This window comes from Paramormyrops kingsleyae, chromosome 18 (assembly GCF_048594095.1).
Source record: "Paramormyrops kingsleyae isolate MSU_618 chromosome 18, PKINGS_0.4, whole genome shotgun sequence".
NCBI classification, from domain to species: domain Eukaryota; kingdom Metazoa; phylum Chordata; class Actinopteri; order Osteoglossiformes; family Mormyridae; genus Paramormyrops; species Paramormyrops kingsleyae.
The window spans coordinates 17,996,713-18,021,310 of record NC_132814.1 but is presented as its reverse complement, the minus strand read 5'-3'; the positions used below and the strand labels follow the sequence as shown (position 1 = coordinate 18,021,310).

Below are 24,598 nucleotides of genomic sequence, written 5' to 3'. Positions count from 1 at the left end.
GGGGGGGTGGTAGATTTGTTCTGCTAATTGAGGTTCTCTGGCTGTCTGATTAGTTACAATGAGAGGTTTTGGTCAGCGTGCCTACAGCCCATAATTTAGTGCCAGGGTGCATTTGACTTCTGTGCGTGTGGATCGGATTTCTTTTAATTTATTCCTTTAAAGGACAAAAAGCTGACTAATTAGGAGGATCCAGTTCCCCGATTGTCATCCGAATACCCACACAAGTAACAATTAAGCTTTAGCTGCTGTCTCTCTCAGGACCAGGCTGTGCAGGTGAATTCTCCCTGTCACACACAGCCACTGGACTGTCATCGTCATCGAGATGCTCTTCCCCCTACAGATGTGCGAAGCACATTAGTGAGGTTGCCACACAGGTCCTTTCCATCATTTTGGTGATTTTTTATTTTTTTTTGTAACCAATCATGTTCCGAAAGGGCCCTGTGCTTTAGGAATCTCTTAAATCCATCATGTCTGTCAGCCAGTTATTCTGTGTTTCTGCACTTTATCTAAATGGCATTCTTAGGGGGAACGCAGTTAGTTCATGGCACACGAACATCTATTATCCTGAAGTCCCAGCTACGTGATTGGCTAAGCTCCACCCCGCCCTGTTGAGTATAGTATACAAGGCAGTGGTTTGCAGTGGATTTCCAGGGTAGCCTACACATCATTATCGCCCCAATCCCTCGCAGTCCCTTTTCCCTCTTCTCATTTACATTTGCCCGAGTCTTTTATCCAAAAGTACATGCTTCTCAGCCATTTGTAATGCTCCTTGTGAAAACCCTCCCTGTCAATGCTGTTGTGTGTTTTACCGTGATCCGGGAGAAACGCTATTTCCTGCCACTGTATACATGGATGGTATGATGATAAAACCTAGTTGACTTGACTTGACTCCTTGTGTAACTCTTCTACATCTGTACCTCTCCTGGGGACTTTCCGGTTATATGTCCATGTCATTAATCACCAGGATACACACTGCTCTCATGAATTTGGGTACGCTGCGTTCCCTTCCGTGTCCTTGTTGCCATCTGTAAAGATGTTAAAGCTTAGGAAATGCATAGAGATATTGCCCTGCCTGGACAGTGTCTTGCAGCACGTCATTGCCCAATCACATTGCCTGTCACTTTCTCTTCTTAACCCTCATTGGCTGTGCTATAGTGTTCTCTGTTCTCTTCTGTTCTGTTCATTTTCTTCTGGATTCTAGTGTGTTAATTGAGGGACGGATGATCCCGCTCATGACGGGGGTCATACAATAGTGAGCTTGTCTACAGCCTGAAGATGACCTCGACTTTTTATTTATCTGACGAGAGCGTTTTATCTCCATTTCCCTGCTGGATTCCTCCGTCTGGTTTGTGTTGTTCATGACGCTCTGATATCTCTCTCTCTGTCTGCTTTCGGACCCCTCGCTCACAATCTACATGTGATTGGAAGGCTGTCAGTTTTCATCAGCATAGTGATTTCACCATTAGGCCTTTGAGCAAGGCCTTTAACACTGAACTCCACCAGGGACCATCTGACCTTGCTTTCTCGTGTTACTTTGGATGAAAGTATCTGTTAAGTAAATTAAAAAAAGAAGAAAATCTGGTGCTTTTGCCGTTCTGTCAGGAAAGACAAGGGGGGTGTGCTGTGGCCTTAATCGCGTTCTCAGCTCCATAGATGTCAGCTGCCAAGTGATTGAAAGACGGCTGCATAGTCTCTGCCTCAGCGCTGTCAGCGCGTGGGAGGCTCGCGCGGATTCGCCTTGTTTTTGGGGTCGTTCTGGAAGCTGCTTTTGACAGGGTCTCCCCCAACCCATCTGTGTTTAACTCCTCAGGGGTCTGCGGTTCATGGAAGACGTCTGATGAAAAGGATCCGTCCAGCCTTTAATTAGCTTTAGATAGATAGTTATTACTCAGAGGGATCCTTGAACGCAGAAGAGCACTCTATGTCTAGATCTGCTTGCCATGGTTAAGTCAGTATCTTGTTTTATTAAGCAAGCAATGCCGAGGTCTGTTTAGCCCCCCTGCAGGGCCCACTTTTTAAAGATTCCACCCTGCTACATAGATTCACTTCATCCCCCAAATCACATGTGACCTAGACTCCTTTACCAGCTGCTTTTACCTGTTTACAGCATTTCCTTTCCAGAAATTTCTAGAATTCCACCACATAGTGACTGCTCCTTCCCCCGCCCCCCCCCCCCCCAAACCATTGGCATCTCATTCTTCTGCTCCCCGACAGTGACGTTTTTCTTTTATTCCGTTTCAGCAGATTTGCAAACCTAAAGTTCCGATTTGACGTAACCGATAGCATAGTTCTGTGGCTAAGTTAGTTAGCATCTGGGACAAGAGCAGACATAAAATTCACAGGGGGTTGTCAAACCAGAAAGAGAACTGCCTAACTGGCATTTATTTTGTAGACCTTGATATTTGAGCTCTGGTTGCTGCTGACCTAAAGTAACAGGAGTATGAGCTGATTTTCCTACTCTTCATGTCTGAAGGCTCCGCTGCCTAATGCAATGTCATTTACTTGTCGACATATTTACAGTAGTTGTTAGACATTTGGGGGCGGGGGGTGGCTCATCGGTTTAAGCTGCCGTGAGTTATGTGCAGAAGATCACCGGTTCATATCCCAGGGTTGGTGGAGTGGTTTTAATGAGCAAGGCCCTTAACCCCCAGTTGTTCGAGGGACTAGCTAATCCTACGTTCCTAAGGGAAACAAAATATATGTTGCGTTGGACAAAAGTGACTGCTAAATAAATTAAATGTTTTAGGGTTCATGTGGATCCACATGTTCATCTAGGGTACATGTTCCAGGAAGGGTTAGAGGTTATTGCTTCCTAGGAAGTGGAACATGTTGACTGTGGTGATCCTGCAGCTGTGGTAGCTGAAAGCTGCTGAGATGTCCTCCTTGATTATCATCGCCAGTGTTCCCCACCCTCATGCCTGTCTAAGGAATCTCAGGAAGGTTTTCAGAATCCAGCTACATGTTAGTTTGTTTGCAGGCGTGTCGCGCTCCATCTTGGGCAGCTGGGGTCCTGGATTTCTCACTGTACAGGTGACTTCTTCTGCACTGGGGCCTCGTGGTTGTGTCAGTGCTGGTGGACCCAGACTGTTTTGTACAAGTACCTTCTCAGGCGGCGCACACGTGTGTGTGGAAGGGGGAGGGGGGCATATTGCCATTCATAAAACACGCCGATTTGTGTCCGGCCACGTGGGCTACACCGCGGACCTCAGCTGGCAGCACTGGCTTGTTCATCGAGAGGAAATAGTGTGTGAAATAGCTGTCTGTCATAGCTCCGCCCCTGCACCCACGAAGAGTCTTACCGCGATTGCGTTTGGCGTCACCCCCAGTCTCACCACTAGGGGGCTGGACACGGGTGACTCCGCCTCTGCGAGTGTCCCCTAGCCTCCGCGTTGCTGTGTGTGTCCCCTAGCCTCCGCCTCGCTGTGTGTGTCCCCTAGCCTCCGCATCGCTGTGTGTGTCCCCTAGCCTCCGCCTCGCTGTGTGTGTCCCCTAGCCTCCGCCTCGCTGTGTGTGTCCCCTAGCCTCCTCGTCGCTGTGTGTGTCCCCTAGCCTCCGCCTCGCTGTGTGTGTCCTCTAGCCTCCGCGTCGCTGTGTGTGTCCCCTAGCCTCCTCGTCGCTGTGTGTGTCCCCTAGCCTCCTCGTCGCTGTGTGTGTCCCCTAGCCTCCGCGTCGCTGTGTGTGTCCCCTAGCCTCCGCCTCGCTGTGTGTGTCCCCTAGCCTCCGCCTCGCTGTGTGTGTCCCCTAGCCTCCGCCTCGCTGTGTGTGTCCCCTAGCCTCCGCGTCGCTGTGTGTGTCCTCGGCGTGATCCCGCCACACTTCTGTGTTGCATCCCGCACGTGGTCCACAAGTCCCTCGAGTGTGACAGCAAGCTATGGCCAGGCCATATGAACAGCACTTCCTCTTTTTTTTTTGTCATTTCCATGTGTGTCACTGCAAGGAGTCCTTGGAAATGGGGGACGGGGGCTTGTCTCGAGTTGGCTGCCTGTTCATTTGTTTGTTTCCCTTATTTCCCCTCAAAGAATAAAGCCATTGATCCACATCTGCAGAGTGCATTTATATTTTCCATGAACCGCAGCTCTGCTGATGCCACCCCTTCCAGCTGCCTCCCACGTGCGTCCCGCTGTCTGCCTGTACCTGTCACTGGTACTCAGGCCCATCCTTGCTTCATCCTCCTCTCGCTCCCCCCCCCCCCTCCCCATCTCTTCTTTTTAAATACTATTTATTTAGCAGATGTTTTTAGCCAAAGCAACAGATTTTCAAGAAGGCAGCGGCAGACGGTCCCTGGAGCAATTGGCCGTTAGAGGCTCAACGGCAACCTCACTCTGGCAACAGTGGGATTTGAACTGGCAGCCTTCCGGTCCCGGGCATGGGGTCCCGACAAACTGAGCCACACACCTGTGAATGTGTTAGATTGGGGGAGTGTTTTTGCCTTAGCCCTGACAAAGTGGGGGGCGGCAGTCAAGTCGCACCGTTCTTTGATTTATGACTCTGGATGTTTATGGGCAGTCCTGTTTTTCTCCTGCCCCCTCCTTCCCAAGCGGCACCTCCCTTCTACATGTCCCACCCCCGTTAGCTCTGTCTGGGGCTCCCATTCTCTGGCTCGGCCATATCTCCTGCTGGGCATTACCTGAGTGGGGGGGGGGGGCTGTGAGGCTGCTGCTGAGGTGGACTCCAGTCAGCAGGACTGTCTCTGCAAAAAACATGAACGGGGGTGGGGGTTAGCAGGTCTGAGAAAAGCTGACTTCACCGCCTCACAGACGATTCTGCTTTGAATGTTTGATTGAACGCGTCCAAATTTACACAGAGTGGCCATTATATAGACAGATGCCATGTTACCAGTAGACTTACCAGCTAACGATAATTATGTTAATTCAATCCGATTTATTTTTTGGTCTTAAATGATAGTAAGAAAAGTTCTATTGAACCATCTTAGAATAAATAAATAAATCGTGTGTTTATTTAATTGTTCAGGGGGTAATTTAGTATGTAAATATAATTGAATATTTTAAAGGCCAGAAAATTTAAACCTTTTTTTATTAGTTTAAACATTTAAGTGTTCTTCAAAGAAAGGAATTAAATGTTTAAATCTGAACCCTGGTCAGAATTCAGTGGACAGCTATGAAGCGTAATTAAGCGAATGTCTGACTGTGGCGAATTCCGTTAGCTATGTAGTTCCCCGAGGACCGCGTCCGAGAATGATCGCATTACAGCGTGCTCCTGTTTTCCGAAGATGAGAGCTGGCTCCGTAATGGGATTTGCTTAATTTGTTTACTTAAATGCAGCAGACTTAATGGTGTTTTTTTTTTTTTTGGGTTGCTGATATTGGCAGAGTTATTTCCGTAAGAAATCGATATCAGATGATGGAGTCTTTCGTCGGGAACATCGCAGGTTTAGGAACTCGGGATCTGCGTAGTGCTGGAGTGAACGTTTTCTTGTTGAAACGTTTTGCTGGAATATAGTTATGAAGTATTTTCTATGTCAATTTTATGGGTATGTTTACGTGCGTGATGCAACATTGATCCAAAATTACAATGTTTTGCTGTAGATACATTTAAATAAATCGAGATACAGTGGAGAAAACCTTACTAGCTATTTCAAGCACCATGGATGAAGCATTTCATATCACAACTCTCGACGCGCTGTTGAACTGTACTGAATTGCTGGAGATGGATCTTATCAGGAACGTTCTGGTGAGAGACGCCATATAAACGACCAAACTGAGACCACTGAGAGTCGAGGCGTGAATGTCTGTGACAGTCACAGGCGCGCTGAAATATTACACAGTCTCTTTCCAGTGCACGTTCCTGGTGTCTTAGCGTGTTGCCCATCTGAACACTGCGACTTGCTCCCCATCACCGGCTGTAAAACGATGCTTTATTTGCTGTTTGCGTGGGTATATTGGAATGCTACTTTCAGGCATATCCCATCTTGCTCTTCTTTGAAACACGAACACACAGACCCAGAGAACATGTGACTATTCTGCTAAGGAAAGGATTTGAACCGTCAGCCTTCTGATCCCAGGCGTGGAGGCCAAACCCGCTGAGCCACGGCCACTCTCCCAGGGCGCTGCCTGAGGCTGGCCGGTTCCAGATCTGGAGGATGCCACAGTTTGGCCAGCTGACAGCAACAATATTACCGTTAGCTAGACAAGGCCAGAAATTTATTCGGTTAGGCTGCCAGAGTGCTCAGCTGGAATGGGAGTGTGGGACACGTATACCGCACCACTGGGACTCTGGGTTGGGGGTTTCTGGTTCCCGTTTGGATCCTGTGCTCAGTCCTCGGAAATACAGTAGGTGCACAGGAATTTCGGGGCTGGTGACCAACGTGCCTCGTTACACAATTAGCAAGGTAGCTCCTCTTGTATCTGCGTATCGCCTGTATTTTTTGGTTTTCAAGGATATATTAAGGTGGGGGAAATAAGAGGGGGGCTATAATTCATAAAGAGGGTCTGATTTTATTAGCCAATGATGTGTTTTGAATCAATGAGTGACAGGGAAGAGGCCAAGTCTGGAGCCAATCAGCTTTCATCTGGGGCCAGTGCTCCTGTGGCCCCACCCCTGTATACACCCCTGTCCCAAATGCTTCTTAAACAAGATTATATCGAGAGCAGCCGCAATAAGGTCCAGGGAGCCGTGACCATTGGGGGATCTCGTTTTGCCTTTGGGTCAAAATGTGATCATCGCTACCAGAAAAGGGATCTTGCTTGGCATTTAAACTACAAGGAAAGAGATCGAGTGTATACCACAGTAGTGCATGGTATTGGCTTAGGACAGAGCCAAATGAATTGTCATCTGTGATAAGATGCATGCTTGCATGATTTTTGGGCCCCAGTGTAGGATGATTCTTCATTTATCTTTCCCAGGTCAATTATCAGCTTAGTGTCGAATGCCAAATTGAATTTGCTCATGGTAATAGACTCCCGCCTGAAAGATGTCCTCTTCGGCGGATCTCCCGGCATTTACTGCAGGCTGGCGTCAAATACAGTACAGCCTCCCTCTTTCTCCTCATCGGTGGTACCCCCCCTTAATCCCAAAAATCCAAGCTCACCCTGTGGAGTCTCTCTTTAGCTTGGTTCCTTTCGTTAATGCCAGACTATCGCAGTTTCTTCCCAGTGGGCTGGAGTTTTTTTTTTCTCCGTTTTTTTGAAGCCACTTCTGAAAGGCAGATTTCCGATTACCGGTTGGGGGGCGGGGGGGGGGGACTCGAAGCTCGGGGTTCCAGCACGTGCTGTGCACACACGGGGGAGGCCGGCCCACGCGCTCCACGCACATCTGCGATTTCTGAACGCCCCTCAAACCGCCCGCGCTTCTCCATGCACAGGAACTTTCTGGCGCTGCTTAGTTGCAGCAGGACTGCATCACAGTGTTTGTAGCCGCCAGTTCCCTGCCATTTCCTGCTCGACAGGCCAGAGGATTTTGGAAGAAGTGTCCACGAGAGCCCTCTCCGACTGTTGTCAATCACCTAGAATGTGGCACAAGACGTGACTCGAGACTTGCCCTTCTGCCTCGATATCTCCCTTTCAGTATTTTGGCAGTCACCCATTTTAAGAGCAAATTTCCAAAACCATTTTTTATTGGTTTTCAGATGAGCCAACCAATGACCTAATGTCAGGCTGCTCATCAGTGTTATGCCGCTTTTCCATGAACGGAGGGTCGGCTCAGTAAAAGCATTGCTGGGTTTGGAGAGTGACAATGACAGAAAAGCGAAGAGAGGCATATTTACTTTCCATACTTTTCCCATTCTGATTTAGTATGTGTATAGTATGATCACTTTTTCAGCCCCGCTAGTAGGCAGGGCCTTGTCAGCATGGGTACGGCTCAGGTAAGGCTTACAGATTTAGCAATGGAAAACCAACAGTTCACAGCACGGGTCAGATACAGCTCGGTTCCTGATAGCAGTGGAAAAGCCACGTTACAGTATCAGGAACCAAAACTGACTCAGTCCTCATGTAATCCAGCAAATAACTTTCATTACATTTCCAAACCTAAGTCCACAAGAATGTTCTTAAATGTATCCTGTGGACTGAGTAAGACTGAAAGTATGCTATTTATTTGGTTTTGGGTTTCTACATTCTTCCATAGTATGAACTTTTGGCTCTGCCTTAGTAATAGGTCTACTGAAATACCATGATCAAGGGTACAACAGCAGCACTCACACAGGACTCAAGCATATAACCTAACACATCCATCCATCCATCCGTCCATCAATCCACCCGTCTTCTATCCTCTTATCCTGATTAGGGTTGTGGCAGTATCCATTGTTCTACTTTTCCATTGCTTTTGCAGTACATGGTCTTGCTAAGCCTGGATCAACATGGTGTCACCAAAGGCTTATTGGGCAGCTTTGGTGCATCACAGCATAGGGTTCTACAAGTGTCCGGAACATCCCGTACGCTGCTTTGGATGTGATGTAACACACCGCCAGTCGACCGTGGTGTTTCTGATGATTGATAACCCTGCCTCGAGTTATGACGCTTGGTTTCTGTCATTGCTCAATGAACCATTTGGTGACTAATCCCATCCCATCCTGGAATGTTCCACTCCCATCCTGAGGGGTGAACGTAATCACTCAGAAACGGCTCTGTGTTTGTTGGCATTTACGGAGCCCTCCATGGGGTTGGGTAGACCCGGAACTTGCGAGGAAAACACACATAATAACAGAGCCCCCCCCCGTAAAGCCTTGGCCATTGGAAACGGGCACCCCAGGTGCCGGCTCCTTTTGGTTTGCACCGCATGCGCCCTTCTGACGCCAAGCCTAGCGACGGATGATTCATCTCCCCATACAAGAGTATATTTGGCTCCTCGGATGACCACTGGCTGTGCTCTCTCCGTACCACTTACCTCCCAAACGTACATGTAGAGGTATAATAACGGGTTTGTCCACAGTGGCGCGACTGAAGTATCGCCCTTCTTGCAACCCTTGGCAGACCGTACTTGATGAATCGGGGTTGACTGTCTTGCTTTTCATCTTTAACCAACATGCAGAAGTTGTGGTCAAGGAGTATGCGCTCTTCTCCATGGCTGCCTGCGGCTAAAGATGCTTTTCCCTCAGACGCCCACAGCCGCTACCCCCCCCCGAGAAATCCGCCACTACGGCTTCTGCTGTATCCGATCAGCCACTGCTCCATTTCTGAGAGCCACTGAGGCAGCCGGACCTGCCCAGAATGTATACACATGACCCTACATACCATAAAGGCAATGGATTAACCAACTTGGGATGAACCTTCTGTGAATGTTTGTTGTATCCCAAGTTCATCGCAGCATTCTCCTTATGTGTCGATGACCTTTTTATTCATGTAAATTTATTCACTTTTAACCAAAACCTACTGTGGTAGTTTTGTCGTGGTAATTACAGTATGTATGACAATTTTGAAAAGGGTACTAATGACTGGAGTTAAAATGATGTCATAGGGACTACAGTTGCATTTCTGGCTTTGTGAGTCAGGGCAGGTGGCTCAGTGGGTTCAACACCTCCAGGGTTTTGGGTTCAAGTTCCTGCTCTGTGTGAGAGTACTCCTCCTGTTTGAGTGGGTCGTCTCTAGTTATTTGAAAATGATGATGTCTGTAAATTGGCCTTATCATAGGAGTTTATACTAGAGATGGACCGATCGACCAATCAGGGACCGGAATCTGCCAATTTTCAGCATGCTTGGCCCGGACCGGAGACCGGCCAGTCAGTCTCATATATGTCTGTTACTGAAACGGTCCGTTGTATGCCACACGTCACATGAGCAGCCGCACCGGCAATAGCCTCACAGCCACGGGCGCGCTCACAGCCACGGGCGCGCTCACAGCCACGGGCGCGCTCACAGCCACGGGCGCGCTCACAGCCACGGGCACGCTCACAGCCACATGCTAACATGTCATTTCACTATGAGTGAAAATGACAAAAAGCTTGCAAGTTATAGTACATGTAAAGCCAAAGTAAACCACGGAGGAACCACCACGTTTAACACGGTGAAACGCAGGTAAACGTTAGACTGATTATTAAACAAATGCTAGATAATCTTGAAAAGGAATAATCTTTAAATTTGCAAAGCTAGCTAAGATTTTTCTTATGACAGTGTAAATATGTTTTAGCAAAACTTTAACCCCCTGTGCTATAATGTCCGTACGGTATGAAAAAGCCTGATCTTAATCTAGCTTACTAGCGATGTAAGAATGGTATGTGCATAACATGCAATGTTGGTATTAATAATAGGTGAGTGGAATATTATTATTTGGAAGTGTATAGTACCCTTCAGTTTTTTTTGGAGGTTTGTAATCTATGGACTTTATTATAAGACAAAAAAAAGAGAGAGAGAGAAAAAGGTCAATGTCTTGTGATCTGGTGAATTTAAACATACTGGAATCTGACATTTTGTTTTGTTATTTAAATCTGTTGCACCTGCTCTTGTTTGGTAAAGTAAAATACGTCAAAGTTGTGTGTACAGCGACTCATTTTCAGTTAATTGTTATGTGTTCCACTTTCCAGTGACATTGAAGAAAAGTTTATTTTTGTTTGTATATGTTGTCAAGTATAGACAGAAAATCTCAGTCTGCAAAAATCAGTATCGGCTGGTCACACAAAAAATCAGAAATCAGAATCGACCAAGAAAATTGCACTCGGTGCATCTCTAGTTTATACCCACGTCCCCTGTAACTGACGTCCCAGCCAGCGTGCGTCTTGTAACTGACGTCCCAGCCGGCGTGCGTCCCGTAACTGACGTCCCAGCCGGCGTGCGTCCCGTAACTGACGTCCCAGCCGGCGTGCGTCCCGTAACTGACGTCCCAGCCGGCGTGCGTCCCGTAACTGACGTCCCAGCCGGCGTGCGTCCCGTAACTGACGTCCCAGCCGGCGTGCGTCCCGTAACTGACGTCCCAGCCGGCGTGTCCCCTGTAACTGACGCCCCAGCCGGCGTGCGCCCCGTAACTGACGTCCCAGCCGGCGTGCGCCCCGTAACTGACGTCCCAGCCGGCGTGCGCCCCGTAACTGACGTCCCAGCCGGCGTGCGTCCCGTAACTGACGTCCCAGCCGGCGTGCGTCCCGTAACTGACGTCCCAGCCGGCGTGCGTCCCGTAACTGACGTCCCAGCCGGCGTGCGTCCCGTAACTGACGTCCCAGCCGGCGTGCGTCCCGTCTTCTGCTCCGGGCTTGCAGTTTGAAGTCGGCTTGAGTGGTATTTGGATAATAGGCTATACTGTGGTATTTTGAAATCTTGGTGACCCCTGAACGCTCAAAGTGTTTTATTATGTGGGATCACCCCTTTTGAAAATACCATCAAAATACCATATACTGCCCTATACTGTCTGGGCTGGTATGACGGTATGAAAAATCGGATGCTGGCCAAGCCAAGACGTATGGATGGATGTGGCGTATCTGACGTTGCAGAGTAATTTCGGTGTGGAGATTGAGATGCTTGACTGCATTTCAGAGACATCAGCTTAGTTCCCGGATTCCTGGTTGGATTTCTGCACCTGGGCTGTCAGTGTAAACACGTGGCCTTTGAAGCACGTTCTGCGGGGGAAGCTCAGGCCGTCGTGTGTATTTGTGTACGGAGAGGCGTAACCGGCCCCCACAGGAGACCGTATGCAACCCATACCCTGTAAACCACCCCCCCCCCCCCCCCCGCATAGCTGGCTGCTTGTGTGCAACAGCACAGCTGACATCATCGCCTATTTACTGCAGCTACTGGGGAGCCTCCCCCCCCCCCCCCTCTGCAATGCAGGCGTTCCCAATATATCCATCCTTCTGAAGCCTTGCGATGTCATCTGCGGAGAAGCAGTTGGGTTGCGGCCAGGCACCTGTCACTCAGCCCCAGAGGAAAGCCCCGGAGATCACGGAGCCAGACCCACCTTCCAGGCTCCAGTTCGGGCTTTTCTGCGTTCCCTAGCGGCACATGGTTGCCCAGAACCTTCTCTCACTGTGGACTCCTATCTTCAGTTCAACACTCCGGCGATCATTAGCATGGCGCTAATCCTGTTTATCAGCTGTTCCTGAGTGCAGAAAAACGTCTGCCTGGAAATGTAACTTGCAAATATAGGGAAGATGGCTTTATCTGGAGAAGACCTGGCTGTTTTTTTGGGAGGTGCTTGAGGAGGAAGACATCGGTTTGTGTCATACAGCTTCATACATCCAAGGTTCCTTGTTGGGGACTCAGTTTACTTGTTTGTGGGGGGGGGTGTGTGATCTGTTCTGTCCCCAGATGCTGTAACACTAGGGGGGATAAAGCATAAGATGTGACACCGAGCGAGCGTGGGATGAGGGGGAGGAATACATCCCAGCGTGACAAATGGCGCGTAAATTTGTGTAGAAGCGGCCGATAGTCGGGTGAAAGGCATAACGAAGACAAAGGGGGCTTTAGAGAGAGGGGGCGGGGGAGAGCGCACTGTAAAGTCCGGCGGAGTCGCTCTGAAATCGGGCCGCCGTCTCCCTCCTCCTGAGTGCCGCGATGGGAGGGGCTCCAGGCGCCGTGTTTTCACTCCGGGGGTGGGGAGAGGGCGGTGACTGAGCCGACCCCCCCATCCCCCCCCCCCCCCCCCCACGACGCGTCGGCCCGGGATAGCTGGGAGGGGATTGGCCGGCACTGAGAGAGCCAGGAGTGCGACACACACACGCACACGCGCTCGCACGGGCAGGCGCTCGCACGGGCAGGCGCTGCAAGGTGGAGAGCAGAAGCTCTCAGTGCAAAGCCCAGGGGTGGGTGGGGGGGGGAGGATAGGAGGGTCTCAGGCACTCGGCGCCCAGCTGCAGACGGACGTCCCGAGGTGAACAAAGGCCAGCCACGCTCTCCCAAGGAGACAGACGCTCCGCTTCCGTGAGTATTCATCTCCAGCTTCCATCCTCCCCCCTTTTCTTTCTACTAGCCTATGACACAGGATGGGTGGTGCAGGATGATGGGGGGGGGGGGGGGGGGGTCTTTCTAATTCTGGAAGCTGATTGTCTCCTTGTCAAGTGATCCTTAAGGATCCCTGGACGGCGTGAACTTTGACTGCGGGGTCTCTTGTTCACTGCAGGACACTAGCTTCGCCTGCCCCCCCCCCCCCCTTGTTTATTTTTGCCTTTTAAACCCCCCATCAGAGGTCCCGACCAGCCAGATTTGCTCCGGCAGGCAGTAGCATCCGTCCGGTGCTCATATCCATTGTCTGATTCCGGCGACGTTGGCTTCCGTGATGCCCACACGGGATGCTCCCGTCTTGCACCTGAACAAAGAGTCCAGTGGCGTTCGCCTCCCGCCGCGCGTGTGGCATCGCGGAGCATCCGTCCAGCTCCGGGCCAGCCCCGCCATCGTCGCCCGGTTTTCCGGCACTTTCCACCCGTCTCAGGAGAGCGTTCTGCAGCCCTCGTTTCTTTAAATTCGCCAGCGTTCCTTTTGTGCGTCGCAGCGCTCCTCTTCTGGCTGAAAGCTCCGGTTTACGGTAGCGGCACTGAACCGCGGCAGGGAAACTGGGTCAGTGGTTCTCGCGTTACCGCATGTTTTTGTCAATGATGCGCTGGGCTATAAGCACACAGCCCCTCGAGCAGCGTGGCTCTGTTCCCAGATCATGCTGTTCTCCTGGTGAACTCCAGTATAGAGGGGGGGAGGAATATTTTTTTTTTTTTGTGTGACCCCTGCTTTTAAAAGGCAACCCCCCCTTTTATGGGCGCCTGCAGCTGTCAACCGATGTTTTTAGGGACCTCTAGTGACACCGTAGACAAAATTGACAAAGGACAGCCCGTGATGTGACTGTCTGCGCTGCCATTTTTCCAAACAGGCCCTGAAGTCATTCGTTCGCTCCTCGTTTCTGTCACGAAGGGACTGAGAAGATTCGTCACCACGAACCCAAGTACTTCTCAGCGTCACTGAGCCTGTCCTTTGTATGCTTGTGTTCTGGGAAATCGAATACAAGTTGACAATTAACTTCGACTCCTGGTTGTCATTTTTGATATCACTGCTGTTGAATGACACATTGTTTTCTTTGTAACTATATTTTAGTGGAGTAGTACTGGTTAACATCAGTAGCAGGGCCTCTCCTGGGATGCGAACCAACAAACAATTATATATATACTCTTATCCAACTTCTTATTCATAGCCAGCGTGGAACTTGATATTGATCAGATTTTCCGTGTTGCTCTGACATCATCGTACGAAGGAACGCCGAACACTGAACAATAGCGAGCACCCGCCAAACCCAATTGGTCCTTGGCCGTGCTCATGTTTATTGAATAGCCTTCTGAATGCGGCTCCCCTGTCTCTGATAAACGAAGCGTGTCATCTGGCGCATTCCCGGGACGGCAAGAGAGCGAACGGGCAGAAAGCGCTGCCGGACCTGCCCGGGGAATCTCCCCCACCTCGCCTCACGCTCCGAGCCCGCCGGCTCCTGTCCGGCTCCTGTCCGGTTCCTCTTCATTATCTTTATAACGAGGCTGCCCTGCTCCAAGTTCTCAGGGTCCCTCCAGGGCAGTGCTACTGTTTTATTTTATATTTCATATCACATTTTTTATATTTTATAACTCTTTGCAGATACATGCTGAGAAATGTACCTGTATACTAATATATTTTACATTTCCATGGTTTCTAATTTTTTTTTTTTATATATTTTTTTCCTCCCTGTTCTTCCTTTACAAAAGCCTACATTGTGTTTTTTTCCACCTTAATTAGGTTTTGAGGTCAGTCAATGGTTATTGATTCCTGTAGATGTGTGTTTAGATGGAGCTTGCCGACTCTTGACCACATGGCTTCCTGCATGCTCATCTTGAGGACCTCAGTCAGTGTTCATCTAGGATCATCAACCCCGTTTTCTTTCCCGCGCAGTCATCTCAGGTCAACGGTCATTCTCATTTTTGTCACACCGAGGTCATCCCGCTCCGAGGGCGTTTACGTGCTTCTCTCCTGACGGGCCGCCTGTCTGGGACGAGATGTACGACAGCCATTACGGGGCTGTGGCTTATCTAATGAACAACGTTGCCATGGTAACTGTGCGGCCGCCCAAACAGGGGAGAGATTGCACAACACACCCCCGGAATCGTAAACTAGAACAACATTACGTGCCTTTCCTCGATGGATGGATGGATTGATGGAAGATGATAAATAAGGACTGAGAATTCACTGTACTATTCTATTCCACTAGTGGTACCCAGAGCCCCCCCCCAGGTGGTATGTGAGAATACCGTGGTAATTTGTTAGTGAATCCAGTCATTGTGACTTTTTTTCTGTCCATACTTGGCTGCTTTGGTTTGATCCGATGTGGTACTTGGTCCAAAAAGTTTGAGAGTCCCTGGGATATTATAAACCATAAGACACAGGGAGTAGTGAGAGAGACAGTAAAAAGAAAAGTGTTTATTTTTACCACATTGGGATGTTACAAGGTGACCTGCTTGATGGTGGTGTTACTTTATCCGGAACGGGATGTTCTGGAGGAATTTGTGTGGCAAGTGGAAATTTCATAATGCCCCACTGTGCAGAAGTAATAAGTAGATATTGTCACTGGGCGGCCTGCTGGGAGGTTTAGCCGGGGGGTCTCCGCTTGTTTACAGTACACTGAGGGAGGTGTCACCCCATGAGTAACATCTCTCCGTCAGCCTGGTCCGGTTTTCACGGCTCATGGTCGCCTTCGGTTCCACCTCCTGACAGCAGCAGTCATCCTGAAAGAAAAGTGCTGTCCTGAATATAATATATATATTTTTGGATTATTTTTAAGGGCTCATTCAGGGGCAGGACTTCAGGGGCATTAGCCCCAGCTGAAAGCTGATTGGCTGCTGCCCCTGTCACTCACTGATTCAAAAGCATGTCATTGGCTAAGGATAAAGATGGCCCTTCTTTTGCCCCCACCTTAAAAAAAATAATAAATCCTAACATTGGCTCTGCTACTAACCCACCGCCCTCTAACTTCACCTCTCTCCTCTTGCTTTAGCTGGCGCTGGCAGACGAGCAGAATGAAGGGACCCGGAATGGCCTGGAGACCAAGGAGCTGGTGTACCTAGTCCAGATCTGCTGCCAGGTGTGGCTCTCTCTTTCAGTTCTACCCTTTCTGCCACCCCACTGGATCCCAGCTGCGGACCCGCGGTTTCCCAACACGTTACACCCACTCCGTGTCGCTTCCTGTCCGGATCTTCCCACGCCAATGGCAACAACAGCTGAACGCTTAATGTCTCTCTTCACTTCCGGCGGCATGCGTTCTCTGCAGCCCTCCACCGTGCAGACCTCCGGGTGTTTAGTTGTCGCAGTAATTCGGAACAGATTATGTGGAGGATTTTATAGTCGTGACGAGGTGGCAAGGGAGATGGATTGGAGGAACAGGATTGGGTGATGATGAAAGGAGGACTGTCAGAGCACTGTTACTGGAGATGAGAAATAAACCTGCCAATGAAAACGCAATAAAGGTGCCACATTCCTCAGGGGAGTGAAGCTGTAATGATATTTATATTCATCAAGTGCCATTTTTTATATTGCCCCCCCAGGTGGGCAGAATCACAGAATGCAGTCTGATTGGATTGCCTGGTGTGTTCAGATGCACATGCTGAGTGAGGTCGACGGCACCATTTTTACACAGCTCTGGAATATTGTCCTGGAAAGTGCGGCAGTGACTGTGCGATTTTTGACCGAATACAGTTCGGCAGGGTCCATGTGATAGAGGAGGGCAGGTTCACTGGGTCAGTTGCGGAGGCGGAGCTCTTAAACGTAAACGAACTGCCTGTCCTCTGATCCGATCACCCTTGGCAAGTCCCCGGGAATGGGGCAGAACAGTGTTCCTCAATCTAGTCTTCGGCAACCCAGAGACTGCACATTTTTGCTCCCTCCCGGCTCCCAGCCAATCATGAACCTGGAATACCTGGTGCAGGTGTGTTGGGAGCTGTCTCAAGGACCCTGGGGACTGGGCAGAGAAACACTGGCTTGCCTCCGTGAAAACAGGCCCACTGCCGAGGTCAGGGGGGTGGAACACACTTCCTGGGGGCGCGTCACGTGATGTTTGTTGCTCCGTCTTGGCGACAGTTGAGAGCGATCTCCCTCGGTGGACCCAGGGACACTGGAATCCCCTCCTTTATGAAATGGTTTGGGGTTTGGAAACGACCACATGGAGCAAAGGAAGGGGGGGGGGGGGGGAGTGCAGCTGAAGGGATGAAGGAAAAATGTGGAGACGACTTATGTGCCAGAGGACTGACCTCGGGAGTTCAGCTGGCCCGCGTTCTGAAATTGAATTCAGCGCCCCCTTATAAATTACGTTTCATAATCTGACGTCTGTTTTTGGCTCTGAAACCGAGATTTTCTTTCGAATGGCTTGGTGGGGGTGGGGGTGGGGGTGGGGGTGGGGGTGGGGGGGGGGGGGGGGGGGGGCGGTGGGGGGGGGGGGGGGGGCGGTGGGAGAGTGTGCCGCGTGAGGTGATGGAAAGGGACGGCGGGAAGCCGCAGCAGAGAACGCTTTGGTTGAGTTCAGAGCCCGGGGGGGGCTGCATTCGGGACGTGTGCCCGTATCACTGTTTGTTTTCACGTTTCCAGCTAGGACTGTGTGGTGGCGGTCTCCCGCAATGGGATAGGAACCGGTGGGGTTGGGGGGTTGGGGGGGCGGGGGGGCAACAGCCTTTCTGGGGATCTCGCGCCCTAGGTGGGGGGTGGAAATGCCCGTTTGATGGTTAACATGTGGGCCAGCCCTTCGGGATCCGGAGTTCGCATCGGGATCTGACCCCAAGCCCGAGACACAGGAGGATAAAGCCCTCGCTCAGAGAGCGCCCCCCTTCATCTCGCCTTGGACATTACACACATGCCATTGCCGACCAATCGGAGAGCTGGCCGACAGATCAGAAAGCGCATCAGCCAATCAGAAAGCTCCTGGTGGCCTTATTTAAGATTGTATGGAACTTGAAGGATTACATGACATTTATATTGGGATCCCACGATATCAACTTCAGATCCAGACATGCACATATACTGTTTTAAGATGCCAGAGCATTGCAAGCATTTTAAAATGACAGTATAAAGCAGAGCTGAAGTATGTCCCTGCATCCTCCTTATGCTATTATAGTCCATTACTGCGTGTGTATATTATATTACTGCATTAAATGCAATCTGTATACTGCAAAACCTCATTACTGCTTGATTATCAAATGTAGGACTATTTTAAGGGTGTTCTACTCAGTGAGAAGGATTTGGGTCAGGAACACAGTGACGGCGCCCTCTGTGGGCAGTGTGGATTACCAAAATACAGTCTCCTTGGGGGTTTGTGTCGGTTTAAAGGGCACAAGGGTGTGTGGAGTAGAGAGATGCACACACACATAGGGGCTTGTGCTTTGATCCGAGGAGCTGGTGAGTTCACATGGGACGTGTGCAAAGCATCCTTTTTGGCCAAGGGGAGATGTCCTCAGCGATGCTGCGGGGCCGTTTCGTGCAGAGGTCAAAAGTTCAGCCTGGAAGGTACCACCAGATGGGGGGGGGGGGGGGTGTCAGTTGGGCAGATGTGCAACACTCAGGCTTCTCCAGACATTCTCCTCCAAAATTCCATTCCATCAGACGCCAAAACATTCCGCTTGGAGCACGATGTCTGGAAGCGGCTCGGCAGCGTGTGACGTGGCATGGGAGGTGGTTTTTTTTTTCTTTTTCTTCTTCTCATAGTACCAAAGCCGCTGCGAGAAACGGTTGCATTTCAGTAAGTGTTGCAGGGGCCAGATTTTCTAGAGACCAGTATCTATGTCCTGCTGTGTAATTTCATCTCCTTTTGCGAGGTCTGGCAGTTTTTATCGCAAGGTGCACGCCTCGTCCTTGCCTGCGTCATGTGGTACCCTGCGTCATGTGGTACCCTGCGTCATGTGGTACCCTGCGTCATGTGGTACCCTGTGTCATGTGGTACCCCGTCTGAGAGTGGGGGGTCTGTCTGCATTGCGTGTTCATGCATATGTCTCGCTGCTGCGCATGTGGCTTGCTGTGTCTCCTGCCTGCTCCCCCCCCCCTCTCTCTCTCTCTCTCTCTCTCTCTCTCTTTTTCCCTCCCTCTCTCACCTCCCCCCTGTCTCCCTCCTTCCTCTCCTGCAGGGCCGGAGCTGGATTGTGAAACGCAGCTATGAAGATTTCCGCGTCCTCGATAAGCACCTCCATCTATGTATCTATGACCGCCGTTTCTCCCAGCTCCCGGAGCTGCCTCGATTTGACAGCCTGAGGGACCGTGCCGAGGTAAGAGGCTCCGCCCACTTTCTCAGTTCACCCAATAGGACACCTCGACCTGCATACCCAGGATCATGATGGTATTTTTCACTCAATACTGGACACTTCTTAATTATTGTGTAGACGAAAAGGAGTAGGTATATACATTTATAAAGCAAAATCAATTAAATGTCCTGGTTTTTGCAGTGCATTTCCCAGGAACTTCCTTGCAGAAAGCAAGTTTAACTGGAAATCGCCAGCTATTTATGTCATTGTCTCAAGTTTCCAAGTGCTTGAAAGGTATTTTTGGAAGGTTCCCCTGGCTGAATGGAGCCGTGCTGGACCCAAGACTGTGATGATGACTGATATGCAGTCAAACTGTCGTATTGCCTGAGGATACGGGCCGGGGACTGATGTGATCGTCTATTTCTAACATCTGAAAGAATGACAGTCGGTCTGTGCACAGTCTGAACAGGCACACAGCAGATTCTCATCACAGGAGAACTCTTGGTAACCTCAGCATCTACTGTAACAGGGTTTTGAATAATAATAATAGTAATATTAGTAGTTTTGTTGTTGTAATTATTATTATTATTATTATTCAGTGTCTCCCCTTCAGAGCTGCAAGTGCTTTATTCTGCATGGCAACGGGATACTCAGAGTGGGATAAATGCAGACTGTTCCCGGTCCCAGTCTCCTCGTGGTGCACTCCACACGTAGAGAACGGCGTGTGATTCTCTGTGGTCACCTTTCACCTGCTTTTCTCAAATGCATGACAGTTTACGAACTGCAGCACTACAAAACGTATAATTAATATTTGTTTTGTTTAAATGCTGTTTTGCCCTTGAGGCCCATTGAATACGCCGGTCCCGGTGAGTTCTAGGCCCACTCCATAGCAGCGACCCAGCGCCATTCCCGACCCAGCGGGACCCAGTCTGCAGAGCTTCAGGTTTAATCTGTATCAGAGTCCTGTTACCCACGCAATGTCTAAACACTGCATATTCTGATTAAAGCCTGCGTTTTGGATCTAATAATAAAGCAGTTAATCTTACTAGGGCTCCCCACCAGTCCTTGGCCTGTAAAAACAATGTAGTTATTCCTGCTTTTGCGGGGTTTTACCCTCATGTCCGTTCTCGGTGTGGTGTCAACCTCCGGAATGGATCGTAGGACAAAGAGGCTTTGAGTAGCCGTCCCAAAAAAAAAGCTGCGCTCGGGTTACCGGGATGAATCGGAAAAAGCATCTGTTCCGGGCCCCCGTGACCTCTGGGACGCTCTCACCCCGTAGGAGTTCGTCTAGAGCGGCTGGACGTGGACAGGTGTGGTGGGTCGTCGTGGAAACGCAGGGTTTCCCTATCAGAAGGCTCACTTGCTTTGAATACGGTTTTTGTCTCAAAAAAACTAAAAAAAAAAAAAAAAAAAAAGCAGACGTCTATAATCAGACGTGGAAACGTGTTTGGAAACTTATTTCAGGCAGATGTGCTGCTATTTGTGTGCTTCTGTTCTGCTGGCGGGGCACTTGACGTGCCAGGAACGGCACGCGTCCGGGGGCCGTCACATGGTACTGGGACCTCTGTTTATCTCCCTTGGGGGAGTTAATTCTCTGGGGCCTGGATGTGCCCTTGTATTTGTGTCATAAGACAATGAGCTACATAGTAGCTTTTAAATGTCACTTGGCCTGTCATTAGCCCAGGTCGCTAACACAAGCCACTTTATTATTGTTAATGTATATGAAATGTTCTGTTTCCTAAAGGTTAAACCACTTGAAGGAAGTGGAGAGAGAGACCTGTCCTGTGGCAGTCAGGTTGCAGTTCCAGCTTTTTTTAAAAAAAATTATAAAAATTTAAATTTCTTTAATTAGCCTTATAACCTTAATAGCGCTATTGTAAGATGCAGATGCAATTCTAAGATTTTTGAAGGCGTGGGGCATAAGTGGGGCGTAATTCATACAGAGGGACCGACCTTAGGTTAGCCAATGGTATGTTTTGCATCGGTGAGTGAGGGGAGGGGTCACTCTGGTGGCCAATCGGCTACGACCTGTGTGCCTGTGGCCCCGCCCCTGTATTCACCCTCTGGCATGGATGTTCACACAGCCCTGGGGTCTGAGGGAAACGTGTGATGTTTTTGGTAGGGGTTGTATTTTAATGGACTGCATAAATATGGTCAAACAGGCCAAGCGCTGACCCGTAGGTCGCTTTGGAGCACAGCACTTGCCGGGTGAATAGATATAAACGTAGCGTGCTGCCTGTTCGTAAGGCTTGGCCCGACATTCGGCCAGGCTGCCTGACGCGGGGCCCAGCGGACCTTGAACCACCTCCATCTTCCCGGCACTTCGCTTGGGCTTGAACCTGAGGGCCATCTGGCGCCGTAATTGAGCACCGTTTATCGCCGCGAGTGGGATCGTCCCCGCCATCCGTCGACACTCCATGGTGCCCCCTACTGCTATTCAGCAGGACTGCACCGAGACATAGCTGGGCCCCTGAAAAATTCTACCAAATGCTCCCTGCCCCCGAAACCTAACCCACCATTATTCACACACATCCCCCACCTCTTGCAAAGGCACAGAAAACACAGATGAACCTCGTGATGAATCATAGCTACAATAGTGAGACGAGAAAAATGGTTTTAAGGTCAATCAGTGCATCTCTCTCCGTGAGGTAGATTCTCATCTGTGACCAGGGGCGATTCTAGGAGTTTTTTTTAAGATGGGGGGCATAATAGGGATCATAATTCATACCAAAGGGGCAACTTTAATATTAGCCATGATATGTTTTGAATTGGTGAATGACAGGGGAGCTAGCACTCTGGGAGCCAATAGGTTTTTAGCCTGTGGCCCTTTAGCCCCGCCTCTGTAAACGTTCCTGCAGTGGATGGGGGTGAGGACAATGGTGGATCCACTTCAAACCTTTGCTCCCTGGGAAAGATGAAGAGTTCGGCGTCAGCGTTGTCGCCGATATCGGAGATCGCAGGCTTGAGCACTGCTTCGCACAGAGCAGTAACAGATGTGCAGGGCCGCCGCGTCCTGTTTGACGGATGAAAAAGGGCAAAATAAAAATGTGTGTGGATTAGTCCTCCGTGCTGCCCCGTTCATCTTCGGCATCTGGACGTTTGTGTGCCCTAAATCCTTATGTCTACAGCCTGCCGGCCAATCAGAATCAAAACGTCTGTCAGCTTACTCCAGACTACCCTGGCGTGCGTGTGGGGTGGGGGTGTGGGGTTGGGGGGCCGATGGATGAGTCAGAGCATGGGCACAGCAGGTCTGTTTTTGAATACATGAAAAATGTGATTTTGCCAGAAATTGAGAAACATTCATTCAGTAAGGATTGCTGGATTTGCTAATCTATTATTCTCCCCAGAGAGAAATTAAGACGTTACCTCCCACGCTCTGTCCTTGGAAGTGAAATAAAACCTTTTTAAAGTATAATTTCCAAGTACATTTAGTAATTAGATGGAAAGCCCATGTATGTGAAGGTGACTCTGTCGCAGCTGCATGGAGGCGTCTGGTTTCTGCTGCCGTATCTGGCGGGGGGGGGCGGGGGCGAGGGGAGCGTGAGCGCAGGCGCTGCGTAGCCGGCGTCCCGGATCGCTGAGGGTTAACGGAGCCGCTCTTCCCCTGTGGTTCCTCGCAGGCCGTGCACCACATGCTGATGGCCTACCTCTCCCGGCTCTCCGCCATCGCCGACAACAAGATCAACTGTGGGCCTGCGCTCACGTGGATGGAGGTAACGTCCTGCTAATGTCTCTCTCTCGCCTTCCCTCTCCCCCTCTTCCTCTCCCTCCCTCGCTCTCTCCCTCTCCATCTGCCCCCTCTTCCTCCCCATCTGCCCCCTCTTCCTCCCACTCTCCCTGTCTATCTCTTCATGTCTCCCTCCCTCTTTCTCCTTCCCTCTCTCCAATTCCTCTTCCTTCTCCTCCTCCCACTCTCCCCCTTTGTCCTTCCCTCTCCTACTCCATCTCTCCACCTCTTCCTCATGTTCTCCCTTTTTCTTTCGCTTCATCTCTGCCAACCTTTCTCCCCCTTCTTCTCTCTTCCCCTCTCTCTCCCTCTGTCCCTATCCCCCTTTTCCTCCCACTCTACCTATCTTTAACTCTTTATCTTTACCTACCTCTTTCTCCTTCCCTTTCTCTCCCCTTCCTCGTTTCCTCTTCTCATCTCTGCCTCCTCTCTTTTCCCTCTCTCTCCCTCTCTCTTGCTCCCCTCCCTCCCCGCCTTGCCTCTGAACCCTTCATCATGCCGTTCTGCTTAACGAGCCGTGTTTGTGTTGATATTTGGCATAGCAGCACACATCATGTTCCTCACTGTGAGCCCTGATGTTAACACTGCACAGACTTTAAGGGCGTGAAGACCACCATCAAAGATTCACCATACAGAGCCGTGCCACTCGTACACAGTAATGAGCTACATACGTCGTACATTTAATGGGAGTTCAGCTGCACCTTATCTAAATGTACTATCTGTGTTTTACGTCAACCTCAGCTTGAAATAGAATTTTGCTGTGAATTCAGAACACCTTCATTTTCAATCTCTCTAACCGGAAACAGGCCTGCATCTGATAAATAACGCTGAAGTTGTGGTCGGGGACATCAGCACAGGATTACTACCTGGGTCATGTTTTACAGGAATAGTGTGTTTTCACTGTGACTAAAGCCTGTATGGTAAAATGGAGGCAGGTAGGTTTGCTGATGATTGATGCCATTTTTTTTTGCCCCCCCCCCCCCAGATTGATAATAAGGGGAACCATCTGCTGGTCCATGAGGAGTCCTCCATCAACGTCCCGGCCATCGCCGCTGCCCACGTCATCAAGCGCTACATTGCCCAGGCAGCGGACGAGCTCTCTTTCGAGGTGATTGCCCATGGCTCAAGATAGCCTCCAACAATGCCCCCCCACCAGGACAATCACGAGCATTTGGATAGCAACAAAACCTTAGCAATCCTAGCCTGTTGCCATTGGCCGGTTTTTTGAGCTGACCTTTGACCTTTCCAGGTTGGCGACATCGTCTCTGTGATCGACATGCCCCCCAAAGAAGACACCACCTGGTGGCGTGGAAAACACGGCTTTCAGGTTTGTACTGCGGAGCCCCCCCTCTCTCCCTGGATATAGAGGTTATATACCCCAGGTTATGTACCTTGTGGCATAAAAGGTTTAGTTTGCATATCCTATGAATGACCGAACCTCAAGAGCCATTTGATGGGCCAATTGTTTTCATTCACCGTTCTTATGGTCGTTGTAGCCGGCAGGGGATTTTTATGTCTCTCTTTGAATTTCACTTCCTAATTATTATTTTAACTTGCACTCAGATCAAGTTGGACTCTGTTTAAGTGTTATTTGTTCAGTTTTTCTGGGCAGTTCAGAGTGCTGGAAAAGCGTATTTGTGACGTCTGCGATACTCGCGCCTCATTCTCCAGCGATCCCGGCTGACCTGCCCGATTTCCGCTGGTTTGGCTCATTACTCGTTCCGGGGGGAATGTTCGCCGGATCTCCCACTTAGACCAGGCGGGTGGGAACGCTGG

At 50.0% G+C, this 24,598-nt stretch overlaps 1 protein-coding gene across 7 annotated transcripts in view; it reads left to right on the top strand.

Moving 5' to 3' along the window:
• The window catches only part of arhgap32b (Rho GTPase activating protein 32b), a 102,275-nt gene that overhangs the window by 47,538 nt on the left and 30,139 nt on the right, over positions 1-24,598 (top strand). For 6 of the 7 annotated variants that reach the window (XM_072702153.1, XM_072702151.1, XM_072702149.1 and 3 more), the window contains 5 exons: positions 15,873-15,959; positions 18,982-19,119; positions 22,716-22,808; positions 23,808-23,930; positions 24,072-24,149. In XM_072702153.1, coding sequence (XP_072558254.1) covers positions 15,873-15,959; positions 18,982-19,119; positions 22,716-22,808; positions 23,808-23,930; positions 24,072-24,149 — 519 coding nt within the window. Of the gene's footprint in view, positions 1-12,690; positions 12,797-15,872; positions 15,960-18,981; positions 19,120-22,715; positions 22,809-23,807; positions 23,931-24,071; positions 24,150-24,598 lie in introns of those variants that run through there. The other variant, XM_072702154.1, reaches the window with a different exon arrangement.